The 16,555-nt window shown below is 41.0% G+C and overlaps 1 protein-coding gene across 1 annotated transcript in view; it reads left to right on the top strand.

The window, feature by feature from the left end:
• Positions 1 to 16,414, top strand: part of LOC131770756 (uncharacterized) — a 34,043-nt gene extending 17,629 nt beyond the window's left edge. The window contains exons 22-42 of the mRNA XM_066160028.1: positions 135 to 286; positions 906 to 1,214; positions 1,748 to 2,113; positions 2,838 to 3,137; positions 4,250 to 4,567; positions 4,884 to 5,180; positions 6,071 to 6,376; positions 6,815 to 7,123; positions 7,799 to 7,928; positions 8,431 to 8,654; positions 8,900 to 9,250; positions 9,521 to 9,817; positions 10,347 to 10,655; positions 11,030 to 11,306; positions 12,091 to 12,304; positions 12,925 to 13,019; positions 13,416 to 13,572; positions 14,032 to 14,098; positions 14,259 to 14,530; positions 14,952 to 15,123; positions 15,590 to 16,414. Of these exons, the coding sequence (XP_066016125.1) occupies positions 135 to 286; positions 906 to 1,214; positions 1,748 to 2,113; positions 2,838 to 3,137; positions 4,250 to 4,567; positions 4,884 to 5,180; positions 6,071 to 6,376; positions 6,815 to 7,123; positions 7,799 to 7,928; positions 8,431 to 8,654; positions 8,900 to 9,250; positions 9,521 to 9,817; positions 10,347 to 10,655; positions 11,030 to 11,306; positions 12,091 to 12,304; positions 12,925 to 13,019; positions 13,416 to 13,572; positions 14,032 to 14,098; positions 14,259 to 14,530; positions 14,952 to 15,123; positions 15,590 to 15,873 (5,206 nt within the window). The 3' untranslated portion in view covers positions 15,874 to 16,414. The remainder of the gene's footprint in view (positions 1 to 134; positions 287 to 905; positions 1,215 to 1,747; positions 2,114 to 2,837; positions 3,138 to 4,249; positions 4,568 to 4,883; positions 5,181 to 6,070; positions 6,377 to 6,814; positions 7,124 to 7,798; positions 7,929 to 8,430; positions 8,655 to 8,899; positions 9,251 to 9,520; positions 9,818 to 10,346; positions 10,656 to 11,029; positions 11,307 to 12,090; positions 12,305 to 12,924; positions 13,020 to 13,415; positions 13,573 to 14,031; positions 14,099 to 14,258; positions 14,531 to 14,951; positions 15,124 to 15,589) is intronic.
• The last annotated feature ends 141 nt before the right edge of the window (positions 16,415 to 16,555 follow it).

The raw sequence follows: 16,555 nt of genomic DNA, 5'->3' as shown, positions 1-16,555 counted from the left end.
CCTGGTCCATTGCAAGATGGAAGATTCTACCTCACTATTTATGAACACTTTTTAGCTATTACTGATCAAAAACGTTTCATTTGTGAATAAAGAAGTCTGTGAGTTGTTAGATGAGAAAATTTTTCTTTCTGCAGGGACGATGGTGGACGGGTGTCATGTAACTTGACCCTTCATTATGACAGTGCAGGATACAAACAGCTTGGTTTCCTATTGGATAATTGGATTCCTCGCGCAAACGTATTTAATGTCTCTGGAATCGTACTCCTCAGAAGTAGAAATGACAATGGTTTGTTATGTCGACTTTACGATGAATTTTCAAGTGTGTGCATGTCCCTTCGTGGTCTTTATGTCTCTTTGTATTATTGGTACCTAAATGAATGTTAGTCAAATTGAATCAACCATAACAGCTAACGAAAGGCCAATACTTTTTTCTGAATTTGCTACGTAATTTTATTTCAGTTTTCCATATAAATTTATTAGCCTGAAGTCCATCTGTTTGTCAATCAGTCAATCTCTATCTGTTTGGCTGTCCGTCACTCCGTCGGTCAATCTGCCGGTCTAACTATCTGTTTGTCATTCTGTCGCTCTGTCAGTCTCTCAGTCTGTCAGCCTGTCTGTCTGTCTGTCTGTATGTCAGTCTGTCGGCCTCTGTCTGTCTGTCAGCCTGTCTGACTATCTGTATATCTGTTTGTCTCTCTGCTTTTCCTTCCATCCTCTCTTTTGTTTTTTCTTTTCATCCGCTCCTTCTATCCGTTTGCTATTTAGTATTAGCGTGTTTCGACTGATACCTTCATGGATATTTTTTCTGTTACAATTTTTTTTTCTGATACTGTTTTAGCTCTTTAGCTTCTAAATGAAAATTACATTACTTAAGTCTCTTTTATTGTAATGCTGATGCTTGTTAGTTCCAAGTACCCCAGTCTCCGGATTAAAGGCACTAGCTACTGGTCCACACTCAGTCGAGGTGTCCTGGAATACACCATCCGATGAAGACATTCCTGGCATATTAGTTGGTTATGTGGTTGACTACAAAGAAACATCAACAGTCAGTGACCAGTGGACAAGAATAGAGGTCTATGACATGAAAGGTCTTTATCCCAATCTAAACATTACACAACTGGAAGCTTACACAACATACACTGTAAACGTATCAACAGTTAGTCTTGAGGGTGAAGGAATAAGCGCTAGTGTAACCGTAGCTACAGACGAAACAGGTACGTAAGCATGTGAAATGCTTGAATTTTATTCTTAATTTCTCGTTCATTTTATTCACTGAAAAAGAAGTCAATCAACTATATGTAAAGCCTTTATACAGACCCAAGTGTTCCATGGGGTCGGTGCTTAGCTCCGGTTTCCTTAGCATGAAGCGGCTAAGAGTATTGTTACTCCCCCCTGAATGGGATGCTAGTCCATCGTGGGGTTACCCCCAGCATATTTGCTGGTACCATTTGTACACCTGGGTGCAGAGAAGCACTGTGAGATTAAAGTGTCTCGCCTAAGAACACAACAGAGTTTTAAAAAAACCCCAACTGGTAGAAGGTAGAGCAGTTGGCTATACACAAAGTGCAGCCAAGGAGTTGAACTCGGCGTAACTGAGAACAAATACTGTGAGAAGCCGGGTGGAGGGCCTTCAAAGCGCTCCAACCATTCGGCCACACTGCCTCCATCCATTCATGTACTATTTCCTACTGTTTTCGCGTTATTTTGAATATGATCTTTAAAATATGTCTAATTTCTCCTTATTTAGCCCCTCCCCGGCCCGTGGTCAACGTAGTCGCGTTTGCTACCAGTCCCACTAGCATCGGGATATCCTGGGACCCTCCCAGTCATTCGCAGCGTACCCCGGGGTTGGTGCGGGGACACCGGATCTTCTTCACCAAAGCTGAAGATATTATCAGCCAAACTGTATATGAAACTAAGTACGGTGACAATATAACGAAATATGTCGTAAGGGAGATGACGTTGAGGAATGAGACGGTTTTCGATGCAGGATTGACTATTTATGACATTAAGGGTTTACAGCCGTACACCAATTACTGTCTGTGGATTACAGTGTTCACTGTGGCTGATAGTCCTAACAGCCGTGCTGTGTGCTTGTTGACAGATGAAGACCGTGAGTCTATAAAAATCTATGAATGAGGGTCGAAAGTTATGGATCAATATTGCTATCAAAGCAACTGCGGATCTACCCCTCCATAAAACAACAACAGTCAACAATTCAGGATTAGTGTTGAGTTAGGGGAGGGGTAGGTGCGCAGTTGCTTAGCTTCTTAAAGCTTCATCCAAACAAATCTAGGATTGCTTTTCACTTCTCTGCACTCTTTGATCAGCCAGACTGAATCAAAGTTCGGATCTTCGACCTTTGATTGGATGACTTGTAGCTCCCAGTCCTCCCCACCATTCAACATCTGATCCAATCGCGGCCTGCTCTTGGGGACGGTAAGAACTTGGATTCCCATCGGCTCCTTGTAGTTTTTTTTCGTTATTCTGATTGGCCTTTGGTTCAAGTTTCACAATACTCCGACAAAAAAGGTTCTAAAACCATTCGGTATCCATAAAACAACGGAGAGTTTTAGATTTCATGGTTTGTTTGGAGGTGGTGTTAGGAGTCGAACGTAAGAAGGTGTATTTCCACTCTTTTGCAAGCACCTTACCCTGATAGTCAATTGACCCATACATATCATAGTGTAACTAAACATATTTTTTCCCCGATCAAACTTGCTAATGAAGTAGAAGCACAAGGGAACGAAATATTCTGCATTTGATATGAACAAAATGCACAATGTAGTACGCATTTTGAAAACTAAATATTCTTCTCTTCGTTTCTTTTTCTTCAGCTCCTGTTGAAAGTCCAGTGATTCACAATATGGTTTCACTCGAGCCCACCTCCTGTTCATTTCACTGGACTCCAATCCCCATCTACCAACGTAAAGGAGTGTTACTGGGGTATAGGATTGAGTACACGTCTTTGAATCACTCCACGAATCCTTCAAATGTTATAACAAGCTCCAATAAAACAAACTTTGTTCTCAGTGGTCTAAAACCTTACACAAACTACTCGATTAAATTAGCCGAACTTACTTCAAAAGGCACTGGAAATTACAGCAGCCCAGTCGAATGTTTCACCATGGGGGATAGTAAGTAACTCTTTCGATAACTTTTAAACAAATATCTTTTCGTAAATAGTAAATATTATTTATGCTATAATAGATAGTATAACACATATTGTTTTAAGATTCTGGACTCTGCTTCCACAAGCTTCCAATTGAAAATTAAGGAAGCCATGCACATCCTTTGGGAGCAGCCGTTTTTAAACTCCCAGGTCAAACATCTTAATTTATCCCTTTCATACTAATTAGTCTCCCTTCGTAGCTTAAATAGTTTCACTTTTTTTGTTACTCTTGTTAACATCTCACTATGTTGTATTATTTTTTTGCATAATTTCATTTGATATCTCATTATACAACTGACGATGGATGATGTTTCATTCGAAACATGTTTTGTTTTCATTAAAAAATATTTTAAAAGAAAGTGAACTTCAAAAGCATCGCGCAGTTAATCAAAGTGATATCTTCGTGCTGTTACGAAGCCTTAATAAATATAAAAATAGTGGAATGCTTCCAAAGTGCACACCTCCAATAAAAAAATGTCCGTGGCTCTTTACAACAATAGTGCAAAAAGAAAAATTAAAAAAAAAAACCATAATAATAATAAACGAAGTTCGCCTAAGGCTTAATGAATAGTGTTAAATAACCTCCTCGACGAAGTCTCACACCAAACTTAGTATTAAATTTTCTTCTATCGGTTTAGTTATTTCCTCGATAATATTGGCAAAAAATGATGCAGGGTTGAAGTGTTCTCCCTTATTTTACGCATGACAGGTAAAATAAATTTTCAAACCGGTAAAGGAATCCTTTTACCTGTTGAATTTTCAAGAATTCCAATCAATTTTTAACGTTAATGAGAGGTTCTACAGGCGGTAAATTTTACCGTTTATTGCCTGAAAAGGAGAACATCGAGGGTTGTCGCCAAATTTTTTCATTGGTTTTCCTAAGAATTCGAGGGTACCGTGAGAGTCGAGTGTTTTTTTTTGCCTAAAAGCACGGAAACCATGAATTTTCTTCGGCCTGAGCCGGATAATTTCGACTTACATCTTAGTGCGTTAACTCTCTGAGACACTACGCCTCCGAAATCCTTGAGAAATTATGGATTGTTAGATATGAGTAATATCTTATCCTTACCTTGACAGAGCCATCAGCAAGCCCCACGGGTCTCTCAGTTGAATCTGCCACGCCGACCAGCTGCGAAGTGGCCTGGAATGGTATACCTAGACAGATTGTCAACGGTGAACTGTTCAGTTATGAAGTTTACGTGGTAAAAAATGACTCCGCTGACCAATCATCGGCTGACGAACTCTCCATAGTAGCGCTTGTGTGCCACAGTTCTCCCAGAGTGAAGATCAACTCGCTACATTCATTTACCTCCTACAATATTAAAGTGGCTGTGCACAATAACATTGGCAGGGGGAATTTTAGTGAAGCGGTTGAATGTCTCACGGGCGAAACAGGTAAGGTGGGAATGCTGCATTCATTTATTTTATTAGTTATTTGTTTATTTCAGGGATATTTGTTTCCGATCTGACTACCAACGGGCGCTGCAGAAAGTAGGAAAGAACTTTTGTTTGATACTGCAGTCATTAGCTTTGTCGTGACGTAATATGACTTAATATATGTTACATCGGTGCGACGCTCGGCCGGGCGAGACAACACTTTTGTTCATGAATCCCGAGAGCTTACACTCGTTGTAAGGTTTTTCAAAAAACTTATCTACTACAATTCGCGTGAATAAACTATTTCGATATTATCTTCTTTTACCTCTCTTAGCACCCACTTTGCCTCCACAAAACATCAAAGGGTCCAGCACAAGTGCGCATAGCATCATGGTCTCATGGGATCCAGTCCCCGAGTCAGGAAGAAACGGTATCGTTAGAGAGTACCGCATAGAATACTCGACGGAGGATAGTAACATCTTATCAATTTGTGTGCAAGCGAGAATTGAAGTTATGCGTAAAGAGCTACTCGGATTGCAGCCTTTCTCGAATTACACCATAAAGATGGCCGCCAAAACTGTTACCTATGGTAACTACAGCGAGCCTATCTTTGTCACCTCTGGAGAACTCGGTAAGGAATATTTTGTTTCCTTTTCAATCATTACTATCGAAACCATTCGTATTATCCTTAAGGCTGTGTAATCCGTGCGCTGGCGATCAAAATTTATTCGAGCGCATGCCATCATTGTATTGCAATCCGAGCACAGAAATAAGATTACAAATCTCAGATTGAAAATACAAACGCAGAAGTTAAATACAAAGGATTTAGCCTGTAAATTATATATACAAGGAAGAATTTTGTTTGTATTAGAAAATACGATGAGAGAAATGATTTCATCAAAAGTGAAATCGCAAAATGAAGAATATTTGGTGCGAACTGCTGTGATTTAATATCGATATGTTATCGGGACAAAGGTCACTGCCGAAAGAGACTGGTTCAATGGGACAGCAGGGTTTTTTTTTTTCATCTAGCTCGAAGGTGGAGGTCTAAACGTGTATGAAAAAGATGTTACTTGCCTCTTTTAAAATTGTCACGCAAAGGAACAAGTGTCAGTTGACTCTAGAGATTTCTTTATTAGTCCTTAGGCTTCTGGGCCCTGTTGTACAAAAGGGCGGATAACGCTATCCAACAGATAAATCACTATTCGGCGGATTAGTGATAGCAAAATACATAGCGTTATCCACCGGACAGAGTTTTATTCAGTGGATAGTGTTATCCAACCTTCGCACAACTGGGGCCTGGAATTTTGTCCACAATTGTTCAATGCGTACAAGTACGGTATGATAATCCCCTCCTTTAAAAGCGACTTTTTCTATAGGAATGAAGGACAAAGCAGGGGGGGATGAAAAGAAGGCTATCAAGAAGATTAAGAATGAGAGTGTCACTTTTGAGCTAATTAAAGATATTTTCATAATTCCTCCTTCTCACTCTTCTTTTTTGGCTGTTTTCAAATACCTCAGCTCCTACCACGTCACCGAAAATCACCGAATATTACAACACCAGCGCCCGCAGTATCTTTGTCAAGTGGAGTCCCCTACCAAGGCCACTATACGGAGTCTTGCGTGGTTATCGAATCATCTATAAGAATCTGAACGACTCACAAAGTGAAGATCAAAATATAACTGTTGATGCAGATACATTGTCCTCTGAAATAAGAGAGCTTGAGATCGACTCAAAGTATAAAATCCGGGTGTTAGCATTCACAGTGGCTGACGGTAACGCAAGCCTACCAGTTGTGGTTTCCACGGACAGCAAAATTCTCCCGCGTAAGTTGCTCAGACGAAACCTTTAAGAGTGACTAGCATCTAATTTCTCCTTTCAGTCATATTGTTGAATCAAACATCATCTTGGGTGATATACAAGTTTTCCTTGTCAGTGCCTTAGGAAATGTCTAGAGAACAGTATGGTGAATAATTTAGGCAAACTGATGTTGGAGTGTGATGGTTTAAGCTACGTGACTTAGCAAACGTTCATTCTAGATAGAAGCGATGTAAAGAAGTTTCTCTTTTTCCCATCTTATGGCAATCTATTACAATGAATAAGAGCGGTAAACGCATTTTCAATTGGTCTGGTTATGGTATTATTTGGAACTTAGAGGCGTGGATTCTGAAGCAAAGTTCTCTCTTTTGATAAATGTTTATTTGCATTGTTAATATCGTAACTGGTGGAAGCAGATATGATTAACGAATTTTGTCACTTTTTAGCGCCGGATCGGGTTCCTGAAAATTTAGGCCTGAGCAACAAAACTTCTACAAGCTGTGTTCTGTCTTGGGATGGCGTTACAAACACGCACACAGACCCCGACGGAGCTGTAACAGGTTACTATATATATTATAGAAAAGCTGGTTCCAATGACACGTTTGATGAGGTAGATGTTACAGAAGCAAACAAGACGGTCTTTGCTGTGGGAAACCTTGAAAAATACGCCGAGTACGAGTTTAGCATTGTTGCTTATAACATCTATGGTAAAGGAAATGCAAGTGATACCTTTCATTGCAAGACAGCGGAGGATGGTATGTGCTCACTCACGTTGAATGATAAATTCTCACAGCGCAATGCAGGGTTTTTTTAACGATAACTGCGAGAATCTGTTGGTGCATTAGACAATGTTGTATCATGTAATTTGTTGATGGTGTAAGGAGAAGCTGCGGATTGCTTTGGAGTGTGAAACGAAACGAAACGAAAATTACCTATGGCCTGATAAATATTCTGCAACTTTAATGTGCCATCCTCGCTAGACGGGCATTTAGTACTCAAAGAATTATTCCAGTTGATAAATCGCTGAAAGAACTTTGAAAATAGAGAAAGATTTCCCCATGAGGAATTGAACCTCAGACATTCGGAATCCGCGCACCGATGCTCAACTACTGAGTCACAGAGACTCTATGGTGGGCGAGGCCTATTATGAAGTTCATATGACACGCGTCCTGCATACTTCATACTTCTACATAAATTGCTGATCTTAGCGGTATGTAGGACGCGTATCATCCACAAATTAAGAGTGAAAAAAGCTTAGTTTACGGGTTCTCATCAGCCACTACTTGACGCAAAAGGAGACTTTCTTTCCCTTAATGCGTTTAAAAAAAACCTTACAAGGGAGCTGCAGAACTATATAATCAAATGGATCCTCATAACGTGCTTTAGTTTTAATTGCGGAAATTAAGCCATGAACATATTTTACTCCTTAGCTCCGAGTTCCCCTCCTCGCAATCTCAGGTCTGCTCATGTCAAACCGCGGGAAGCAACGATAGAGTGGGATATTCCAGCCGAAGAAGACTGGAATGGGGTTATACGGGGATTTACCATCATGTATTACAGGTATGATTAATTAATTTAGATTTTCTGAAAGGAAACGCACAGCAAGAGATTTTTAGTGTACACTGCAATGGAACTTTATTGGCTTATTCGATTGTAAACTTCTCAGTCATATTACAAATGAGCATTAAATCGGGCCTCAGATAAGGAGGTCTGGTTCTATCATGCTTCATTCCGAGACCAAAGGCGGAACGGGCCTGGGTCTGTTTGATGGGATTTCAGGCAACATACTGTGTTCTCACAAAACCTCTCTCTACCTTGAGGTTCATCAGACCGAATATCGAAGGGCTAACGCTCGAAATATCACCTTTAGAAACTCTTTACGGTTGCCAATTTACATTATCAACTCAGTTGATGAAAAAAAAATGATCTTGTGATGCCAATCCCCCTCCCCTTATTCCAACAGCACAGCACCACAGTTTTTTTTTGGAAACTTACTCTTTATTTTTTCCCAGTCTTTTCTAATCAGTTTTTTTGTTTGCCTGTTTGTTTCTTATCTATGCAGAAAGGATAAAGGGAATTCCACGGCCGAGTATAGGCGTATACCACTTAGCGAGTTAAACGTACAGCTAACCGGATCAGGATCTGGGAGAAGAAAACGAGCCACAGACTTCTCATGGACCTTGTCTGACCTTGATGAATACACCCTGTATAGCATCCGCATTCTGATGTACACCACTGGTGACGGCGAGTACAGTATCCCTTTAGAGATACGAACAGCAGAAGCAGGTAGCTCATGAGTTGTCACGGGTATTTTGGGAATGGAAAGTCATTGGCTGATTCAGGGGGAGGGAGGAGGTTCAGATCCCCTTCCCTAGATCAGACCTCTGGGGTTATATTTTGAATACTTATCTGACGCTACATTCTTGCAACGACAAGATCGCGTTTTACCTATATACAATATTATTGTTATCATTGTTATTATTATTATTATTATTATTATTATTATTATTATCATTTTTATAATTCTACAGCCCCGTCCTCTCCCCCCACGGGAGTCTCCGCCGTCAACAACGAAAGCTCCACGAGTTTACTAGTCACGTGGTCTCAAGTCCCGTATGAGGACCGTAATGGCGTTATAAGAGGTTTTGTAATCGCCTATTGGTTAGTTGATGATCCAAGTAATGTTCAGTACGTTAATATGCCCAGTAATACCTCAGGTGTTAGTGGTGAGAAAAGAAGGAGAAAGAGGGCCTCACATGATTCCTTTGAGCATACCTTGACAGGACTCAGAATTTGGACCCATTACCATGTTAAAGTTGCCGCGTTTACAATCAGCCGGGGACCATTCAGTGAGCCTTACATGGCCCGGACGGACGAAGGAGGTATTGCCATAAAACAATCAAGTATTTATTTGCATTAATTATGATTCAGTGGCTGAAACAAAATTATTTCTATTGATGGTTTTAAATGATAAGAGAAAAAAAAGCGATAGACGATTTATTATATTATTACTCTGTTCCAGGAGTCCAGTGTTAAATAGCGCGATAGGGGTGAAGGAGCGAAAAACTCGGGGGTGGCCTAGGGCGACCCGACCTGACCTGACCCACATTATTTTATATTACATCCATGCTTTCAACCGATTTCTCTTCCAGTCCCTTGTCTGCCACCACAAGACGTCACATTTGATGTCCCGGGTCTGACTTCACTCCTAACAAAGTGGAAACCAGTCCCTGAACACTGCCACAATGGAATAATTCTCGGATACAGAGTCAAATATCGGCGGCTGGATGGGGTCGCAGGGGAGAGGGTTGAAAACACAACCGCTGACATACTATACGCGTTTCTTTTTGATCTGGATACTTTTGCCAATTACACCATTGGGATCGTCGCATTTACAAGGAAGGGTGAGGGGAATGCTACTTTCGATCTGGCATTACCGGACAACCTGGGTGAGTGTTTAGAGAAGAAGGAGTAAAATTAGGGATATGTTCCGCCAAAAATAATGTAGTTTTCGTGGTATTGAGTCTTATGCACCATCATGTTCACGCCAACAAAATATGTTTAGTTAAACCGGGTTAAACTGAATGAAAATTCGACACAGACAAAAACTGAATTTTCCATGGGGTTTCCAGTACTCACTAACTTGTATTTTCAATGTGCCAATTATGAATTCAGTAAACATCGGTTTAAGCAGCTTCTATGAAAAAAAATCTTAATCCTTGTTTAACAAAACAGCTTTAAAACATGTTTAAGTTTTGGTGTGAATAGGCTATCAAACAGCTAGAGAAAAGTTCTTTATTTTAGTTACCAACCCCCCCCTCCCCGCCTTCATTGATATGCACAAGCCTTGTTTTGGTGCACTAAGCGTGCGCTTTGCGTTTTGAAGGGCGAGGCCCCTACACCTAAATCTTGTTACATTTTAAAAAGTATGCATTTTCCTTTTTCAATCCGTTAATTCAGCTTCTCTTTGACTTGAAGGAACTAAAAGTACGCCACTGAACTTAACAGCGTACAACTACACCACAACTACCTCTGTTAATGTCACGTGGGGACCAATTGACGACGAGTTGATACTGGGGAGATTACTTGGTTACCGCGTGTTCTACAGGGCCGTCAGGATTGGAGACCAGGAAGTTGAGGAGGGGGAAGAGCCAACTTACAACATAACTGTTCGAAAAAATACTTTTGAAATTGTTCTTGAAGGATTGGATCCATATACTCGTTACCAGATCAAAGTGTCCGGATTTAGCCGCATGGGGGATGGACCGAGTGCGATCACCGCAGGAGGTATGGTGTCTTCCCCACAGTTGTGTTCAGGAAATTAGATGAAATTCTTTCCACTGAAGGGGCACATGAAATTAATGTTTTTATTTGCCAAAGGGTTAGGGAGAAGAGTCGTGGTCGGTAAGAACGTACTTTCGATGTTTCAGCTTTGCTGCTAGGGTATTATTAGCATGCAAGTAGCCTCTCATTGGCGCTGTGTCACGAGTGGAAACGCCCATTAGAGGTGCGAGCGTTGCAAGTTTACGAGAGATCCGCGAGCGTCCGACATGGGCTCTCAGTTGTCGCACAAAACCCCTCACGAACTGTTCGCCTCGTTCGCGAATGTCGCGAAACTCGCGCCGCAATGCTTTCAAACTTTGCTCCTCGTTTTTTTCTAGATACTTGTCGCTGTCACAAGCGCCTGACCACCAATTATCGCCTCTTCCCACCATACGTGAACCAATTCCCATTAACTCATAATGGAAACATTAGTGTTGAGAACATGACAGGGATGCTCCCTCAAATCCTCAATGACCTTATAGTCACGTGCTGTCAGACATGCGCATCTCACGGAGAATCGTTTGTGGACTTCATGTACAACGGCACCAATGGTGAAGCTAAGCAGGAAAGCGAAAGAAACATGAAGCTTTTGATTGAAGATCGCAACGACCTCAGGTAGGTAATGCATCGAGGCTGTCGAGCAAACAAGCTCCCTTGATTAGCCAAGAGGACTCAGCTAACAGACTTGATTAGTTCATAAGGTAGTTCTCGAAGGTACTGACAACTTAACAGACCGGAATCCATATCTTTAAATCGAAGTTTATAGAATAGAGAAGCAGGTTCTGACAGTCCAACCAATCCATTTCGTTTCTTTAGCTGACAGTTTTCTTGCATAATTCTCCACTATTTTGAAATTCCTATCTTAAATGAAAACAAAACTGCTTTGCGGGCCCGTTGAGTTACCGGGACCCTCGCTAAACGGGCTCGGGACCTTTGAGAAACGGGCCCGGAACCTTCGACAAACGGGCCTGGAACCTTCGACAAACGGGCCCGAGGTCCGAAGGTGAAAGCTCTCCACAGGATTTGTTTTCGGAGCTCTAAAAAGATATAAAAATTAAGGTTAAATAAACAAACAAACAAAACATAGTAACGACGTCAGCTATGCATGTTGGACAAGATAGCTTTGGAGTAAGGCCTTGTTTATATGCGGTTCAGGCTTTAAGAAGGTCTCCATGGGGTTAACTGTTAGCCGTAAAACGGTCAAAAATTTAGCTGTTGAGCGTTTATATTGAAAAATGTTAACCGTTAGTCGTAAAAAAGTTAACGGTTTAAAAAAATTTCCCACCGTTAATCATTAACTTGCCAAAATTTTGACGTTAGTCGTAAAAGCCATGACCCCATTAAGATGCACCTTTAAGCCTTATCTCCCTTTGCTCATTTTTACTATTTTTTTTACCAGTTTTCCCGTATATGGTTGGAAGTGGCAAGAAAACTACGGCTCAGATAACCGCTACATTCCTCTGGTGGAATCTCCGGGTGTGGCCTTTATAATAATCGAACCCGACGATCGAAGTCCGGCGCAAAGATTACTGGGTGAAGTATTTGCAACTTGGCCCTACTGTGTCATATCATCACTTCTTGCTGCTATAGCTGGGATTATTATATGGTTTCTGGTGAGAAATGTTCTTTGGTGATTACATAGGTAACGGAGCAGTTAAGGAGTCAGCAAGACGGTTCATCTAAGTTGAAATACGATTAAAGTTGACTCCCCTGTTCTCAAGAGTGATTACAGTCTCAGTCAAAACTTTAACAAAATTTTCGAACGTGATTGGCTACCACCAGCTAGATTTAAGAACTTAAAGGATAGTGTACGCCTCTTGCCTGTGATTGGATAGTGGGTTCGGACAGTTAACGCGTCATGTCTGTGTGAAGAGTACAGGTCGTGGGCACAATCGCCGAATTTACCGGGTTTTTTTTGTTGTGGTTTTTGTTTTTCAAAAAACGTTTAACTAGCGGCTAATTTTTTCATAGTTATGATTGCTTAGTAGCAAGACTTTTTATCGTCCAATTCCGTCAATAATCATACTTGTGATTAACAAATCAGACTCCAGCTTCGCGGTAGTCCGATTTGTTAATCACTCGTATGATTACAGACTCGGTTGGACTCCATTCAGTCCTATTAATGTTACTTATCCATTACAATATATGAATTTAAGGTACTATTTTGATCGTTTCGCCAATATCTTTATTTTTTTGAGGCTCTCTGAAGCTGTAAGGTATTTTCTCTCCTCAGGACACAAAGTACAACCCAGAAGAGTTTCCTCGCTCATTTTGGCGTGGATCGGGGAACGGGTTTTGGTGGGCCTTTATTTCCATGACAACATTAGGGTAAGCAAAACAGAAATAATTAGAGCAATTTTCAATTGACTGTCAAAAGTAATCCAACGTGCTTTAGTTTTACTTTACTCTGTGACTGGTCCAGAAAACTCGCGCCATCTCTCAACCAATCAGAGGCGAAACTTAAAACAAGCGCTCCTTGATCATTCGCGTTTTCCCACGCCTCAAGCAGTTTCCTCGTTTTAACGTTAAGTTCCTACTGGCTTGTGATAGTGAAATCCTTAACTCTGATCATGATTGGTCACTGGGATTGCTTCGGTTGTGGTGTTTCGACATTCAATTGAAAACTACTCGCAGTAGAGAATTGAATTTTCTTTTGTCCTCATTCACGTCTCAGCAGCTCACAGCAAAGTGAAAAAAACTCTCCTCATTTTTTTTCGATGACAGATATGGTGACAAAGTTCCGTCAGCTTACTGGTCCAAGGTGTTCGCAATTGTTTGGATCCTAATTGGACTCGTCTTGATGAGCACACTGAGCAGTGCTCTGACCTCTGCCGTTTCACTCTTCGTAGTTCAAAACAACCTTGTTCTGTACGGAACTAAGGTATATCTGATTTGATTTTTTGGAGCAATTTAACTATTTTTTATAATATATTATATTTTTATATAAGCTGCAAGTCCTTCCCCTAGCTCTTCCCAACTGACTCTACTATTTCACGTCTCTTTTTCATATGTCCATCGCCAGGTCGTCCGATCCGTGAACGTAAATTAAAACCTTGCCAATTTCAAACTGGTTACCTGGAGCGTCCCATTAACTCTTAGGCGTTATACGGTATACAAAAACAATAGCCTCTATTTAGCGCAAAATATACACGGATATTTGTCCACGGACAGTACCTGTTCCGAGATGTGAACAGTTTTCTAAGAGCGAAGTTAGTATACCTTGCAACCACCCGGGCTAGCCACCTGCGCCGTGCAAAAGACTGGGTAAGAGCCATGGGGAATAATGGACAATTTATCATAAAATTTTGACCACATGCATTTATTTTGTTACTACATACAGGTGGCAGTAATTCATGACACTCCAGAATACCGATTAGCTGTGGCCAGAAATGCCATTGTGGATAACGGTAAGACGTAGTAAACATGGGCCTTATCAGTACGAAGCCTCCTCCTCCGTCTCTCGCCTCGTTCTCCTTTCAGTCTCATTTCTTTTTTTTTGTTGTTTTTTTTTTCATCTCTTGCCCTTCCATGCTCAAAATTAAACGTAGCGCCGCATTTATCTTACAGAACATCCCTATGAAACATTTTCCGAAGTGTACGAGGCGCTAATAAAAAAAGAAGTTCAGGGAATGTTGATCGACTCTTACGAAGCTGGAACTAAAAGAGATCAATTCAAAGACCCTCGGATTCGTATCCACACCATATTTGACTACGAGTCTACTTACGGAGTGGTTTTGGCTGGTAACTCGACCAGGTTACTGCAGTGCTCCAAAAGCTACATGCAGAGTCACAAGGCCGAGATGTTTGAGCACATTGGGAAGTTTATCCACGCCATAAAGGCAATTTACGTGAAAACATTTTGATCTTGCCTTTTGCGTGTATGTTAGTTGTGATTAAGGACCTGGAACGAGCGAACAAACAAACGAACCTCGAACGAACGAGCGAATTTACGGACGAAACGTGAACGATCGAAAAAACGAACGAACCGACGACGGAACGAACAAACGAATAAACCGACCTACGAACAAACCAGCATACGAACTACTGAACAACCGAACAATCGAATAACCCTATAAACGAACGAACGACGACTGACCAACCGATTGGATAGCTGATGAATGATGAGATCACCTAACGAATGACCGGCTTACTGCTACCATTTGTTTCAAGCCTCTTCGCGATCCTTTTTCTCTCATAGCGTCCCACCAAATCACTGCGTCGTTTCGACATTAATTTCCTTTTTTTTTTTCATTTCGATAGGAAGATCGCGTCTCTGAAAGTGTGGAAGCTGCGTCAGGATTGTTTGATCCGAAGAACACCATGTTCAGGTATCTTACGTACACTGCGGCTGGAGTCGTGTCGCTGGCAATTCTACTGGGACTCATATTGGAATTCATACAATGGTTTTCTGGGCGAAAGAAAGAACACCTCGGTGAGTATTAAATACAACAAGCAGTACTGCTACTTTTTCAAACCAAAGGCGAGGCTTTCAGCTTTCAGCCGAAGCATCTTTCCAAGCAACCCCGTGCGAGCATTTGTAATAGGCTCAGTTACGAACAGTTGCGAGGGAATGGTTACTAGTGCATAATTTAGAGTCTTCTCAGGGCGACCACCGCGTCTCCAAAGCTCGTCTTTCCTGTGAGCCGGTGGTGTCTTTATTCAAGAGCGTGTTTCTAATGTGAACGTGATTTTCGAATGAAATGAGAGGGAGAATACCAATTTGAAAAAGTTACCAAATATTTCATCTTCGTGTCGTTCTTCTATTTACTTCTTTCGTTCCACTTTGAGAATATTCTCTAAAAAAGTTTGCAATTAGATATCTGCGTATGAAGAGGGCCAAGGAAGTATCATTCATCACATTACTTCTCCAGTAAATATTATTCGTTTTTGTGGAACAGGTGACCCAGATGGAGAAAACACCAAACATCTCCAAGAAATGAGGACTTTTGTGGAAGAATTTTATTGTAACTTCAAGACAAATTATTCACAAATGGCAGAGAGACATCGTTCTCAGCTTAAGGGGCTCAAGACTTGTCCGCCAGACATCAACGAGCGTTCTTCAAAGGCGAGTCGGCCGTGGTCTAAAATTATCATACCAGGTTTCTTTGCTAGCAATTACGATGGAGAGACGAAGTCTGCCGCTGAGAATTTCTACGAGGATCCTGATGCCCTTTTGTACTAAGAAAAGAGAGGATCAAGCATTTAATTAAGAGATTGAGTCCGCCAGACTAATCTCATTCTTAGCCGGAGCATTTCCTCCGTGAACAGAGACTTAGCGAAGTGCTGGAGAGATTTTTTGCCCATAAGTTCGAAGTTACATTTGCCTCTGCACGAAATTTTAGTCCGACAATTCGCCCAAAACAGCAGGCTTCTTCAAAATTGGATGAATTTTCATCGGATTCTCGCGATAAACTAATTTTTATCATTTTTCGTCGAAAAGCCCGAGACGCACGAATCTCGCTAGATTTCGCTATCTTCATTTTGCTCGATTTGGAGATAATTTCAGATCGTTTTAGTTTTTGGAGACCCAAAAAGGATGAAAAGCCATCAATTTTGGTCAATCAATCAACTGTGCATGAGATATTATCAGCTGCTATTAGTCTTTGTTATTTATTGATGTCCCATTGGCTCTCTGCCAAAACATTTACCACTATACATTTCTTTTAGCAAGGTAATCAGACAAATTCAATAAGGCAATTCGCTGTGATAATTCATCTGTATGAAAAGATTAATAAAGGTTACTTTTGTCCCATTTGGTGTGGATCCAATTTGGCGACATCGCTCCATAGCTTAATCCTTTAACTCCCCAGATCTGATTGTTAATTCTCCCATCTAGCTGCTACACATTTCCTTGTAAATAAGTT

This window comes from Pocillopora verrucosa, chromosome 13 (assembly GCF_036669915.1).
Source record: "Pocillopora verrucosa isolate sample1 chromosome 13, ASM3666991v2, whole genome shotgun sequence".
Classification (NCBI taxonomy): Eukaryota; Metazoa; Cnidaria; class Anthozoa; order Scleractinia; family Pocilloporidae; genus Pocillopora; species Pocillopora verrucosa.
The sequence above is the reverse complement of the archived record's forward strand: the minus strand, read 5'-3'. Positions and strand labels throughout refer to the sequence as shown.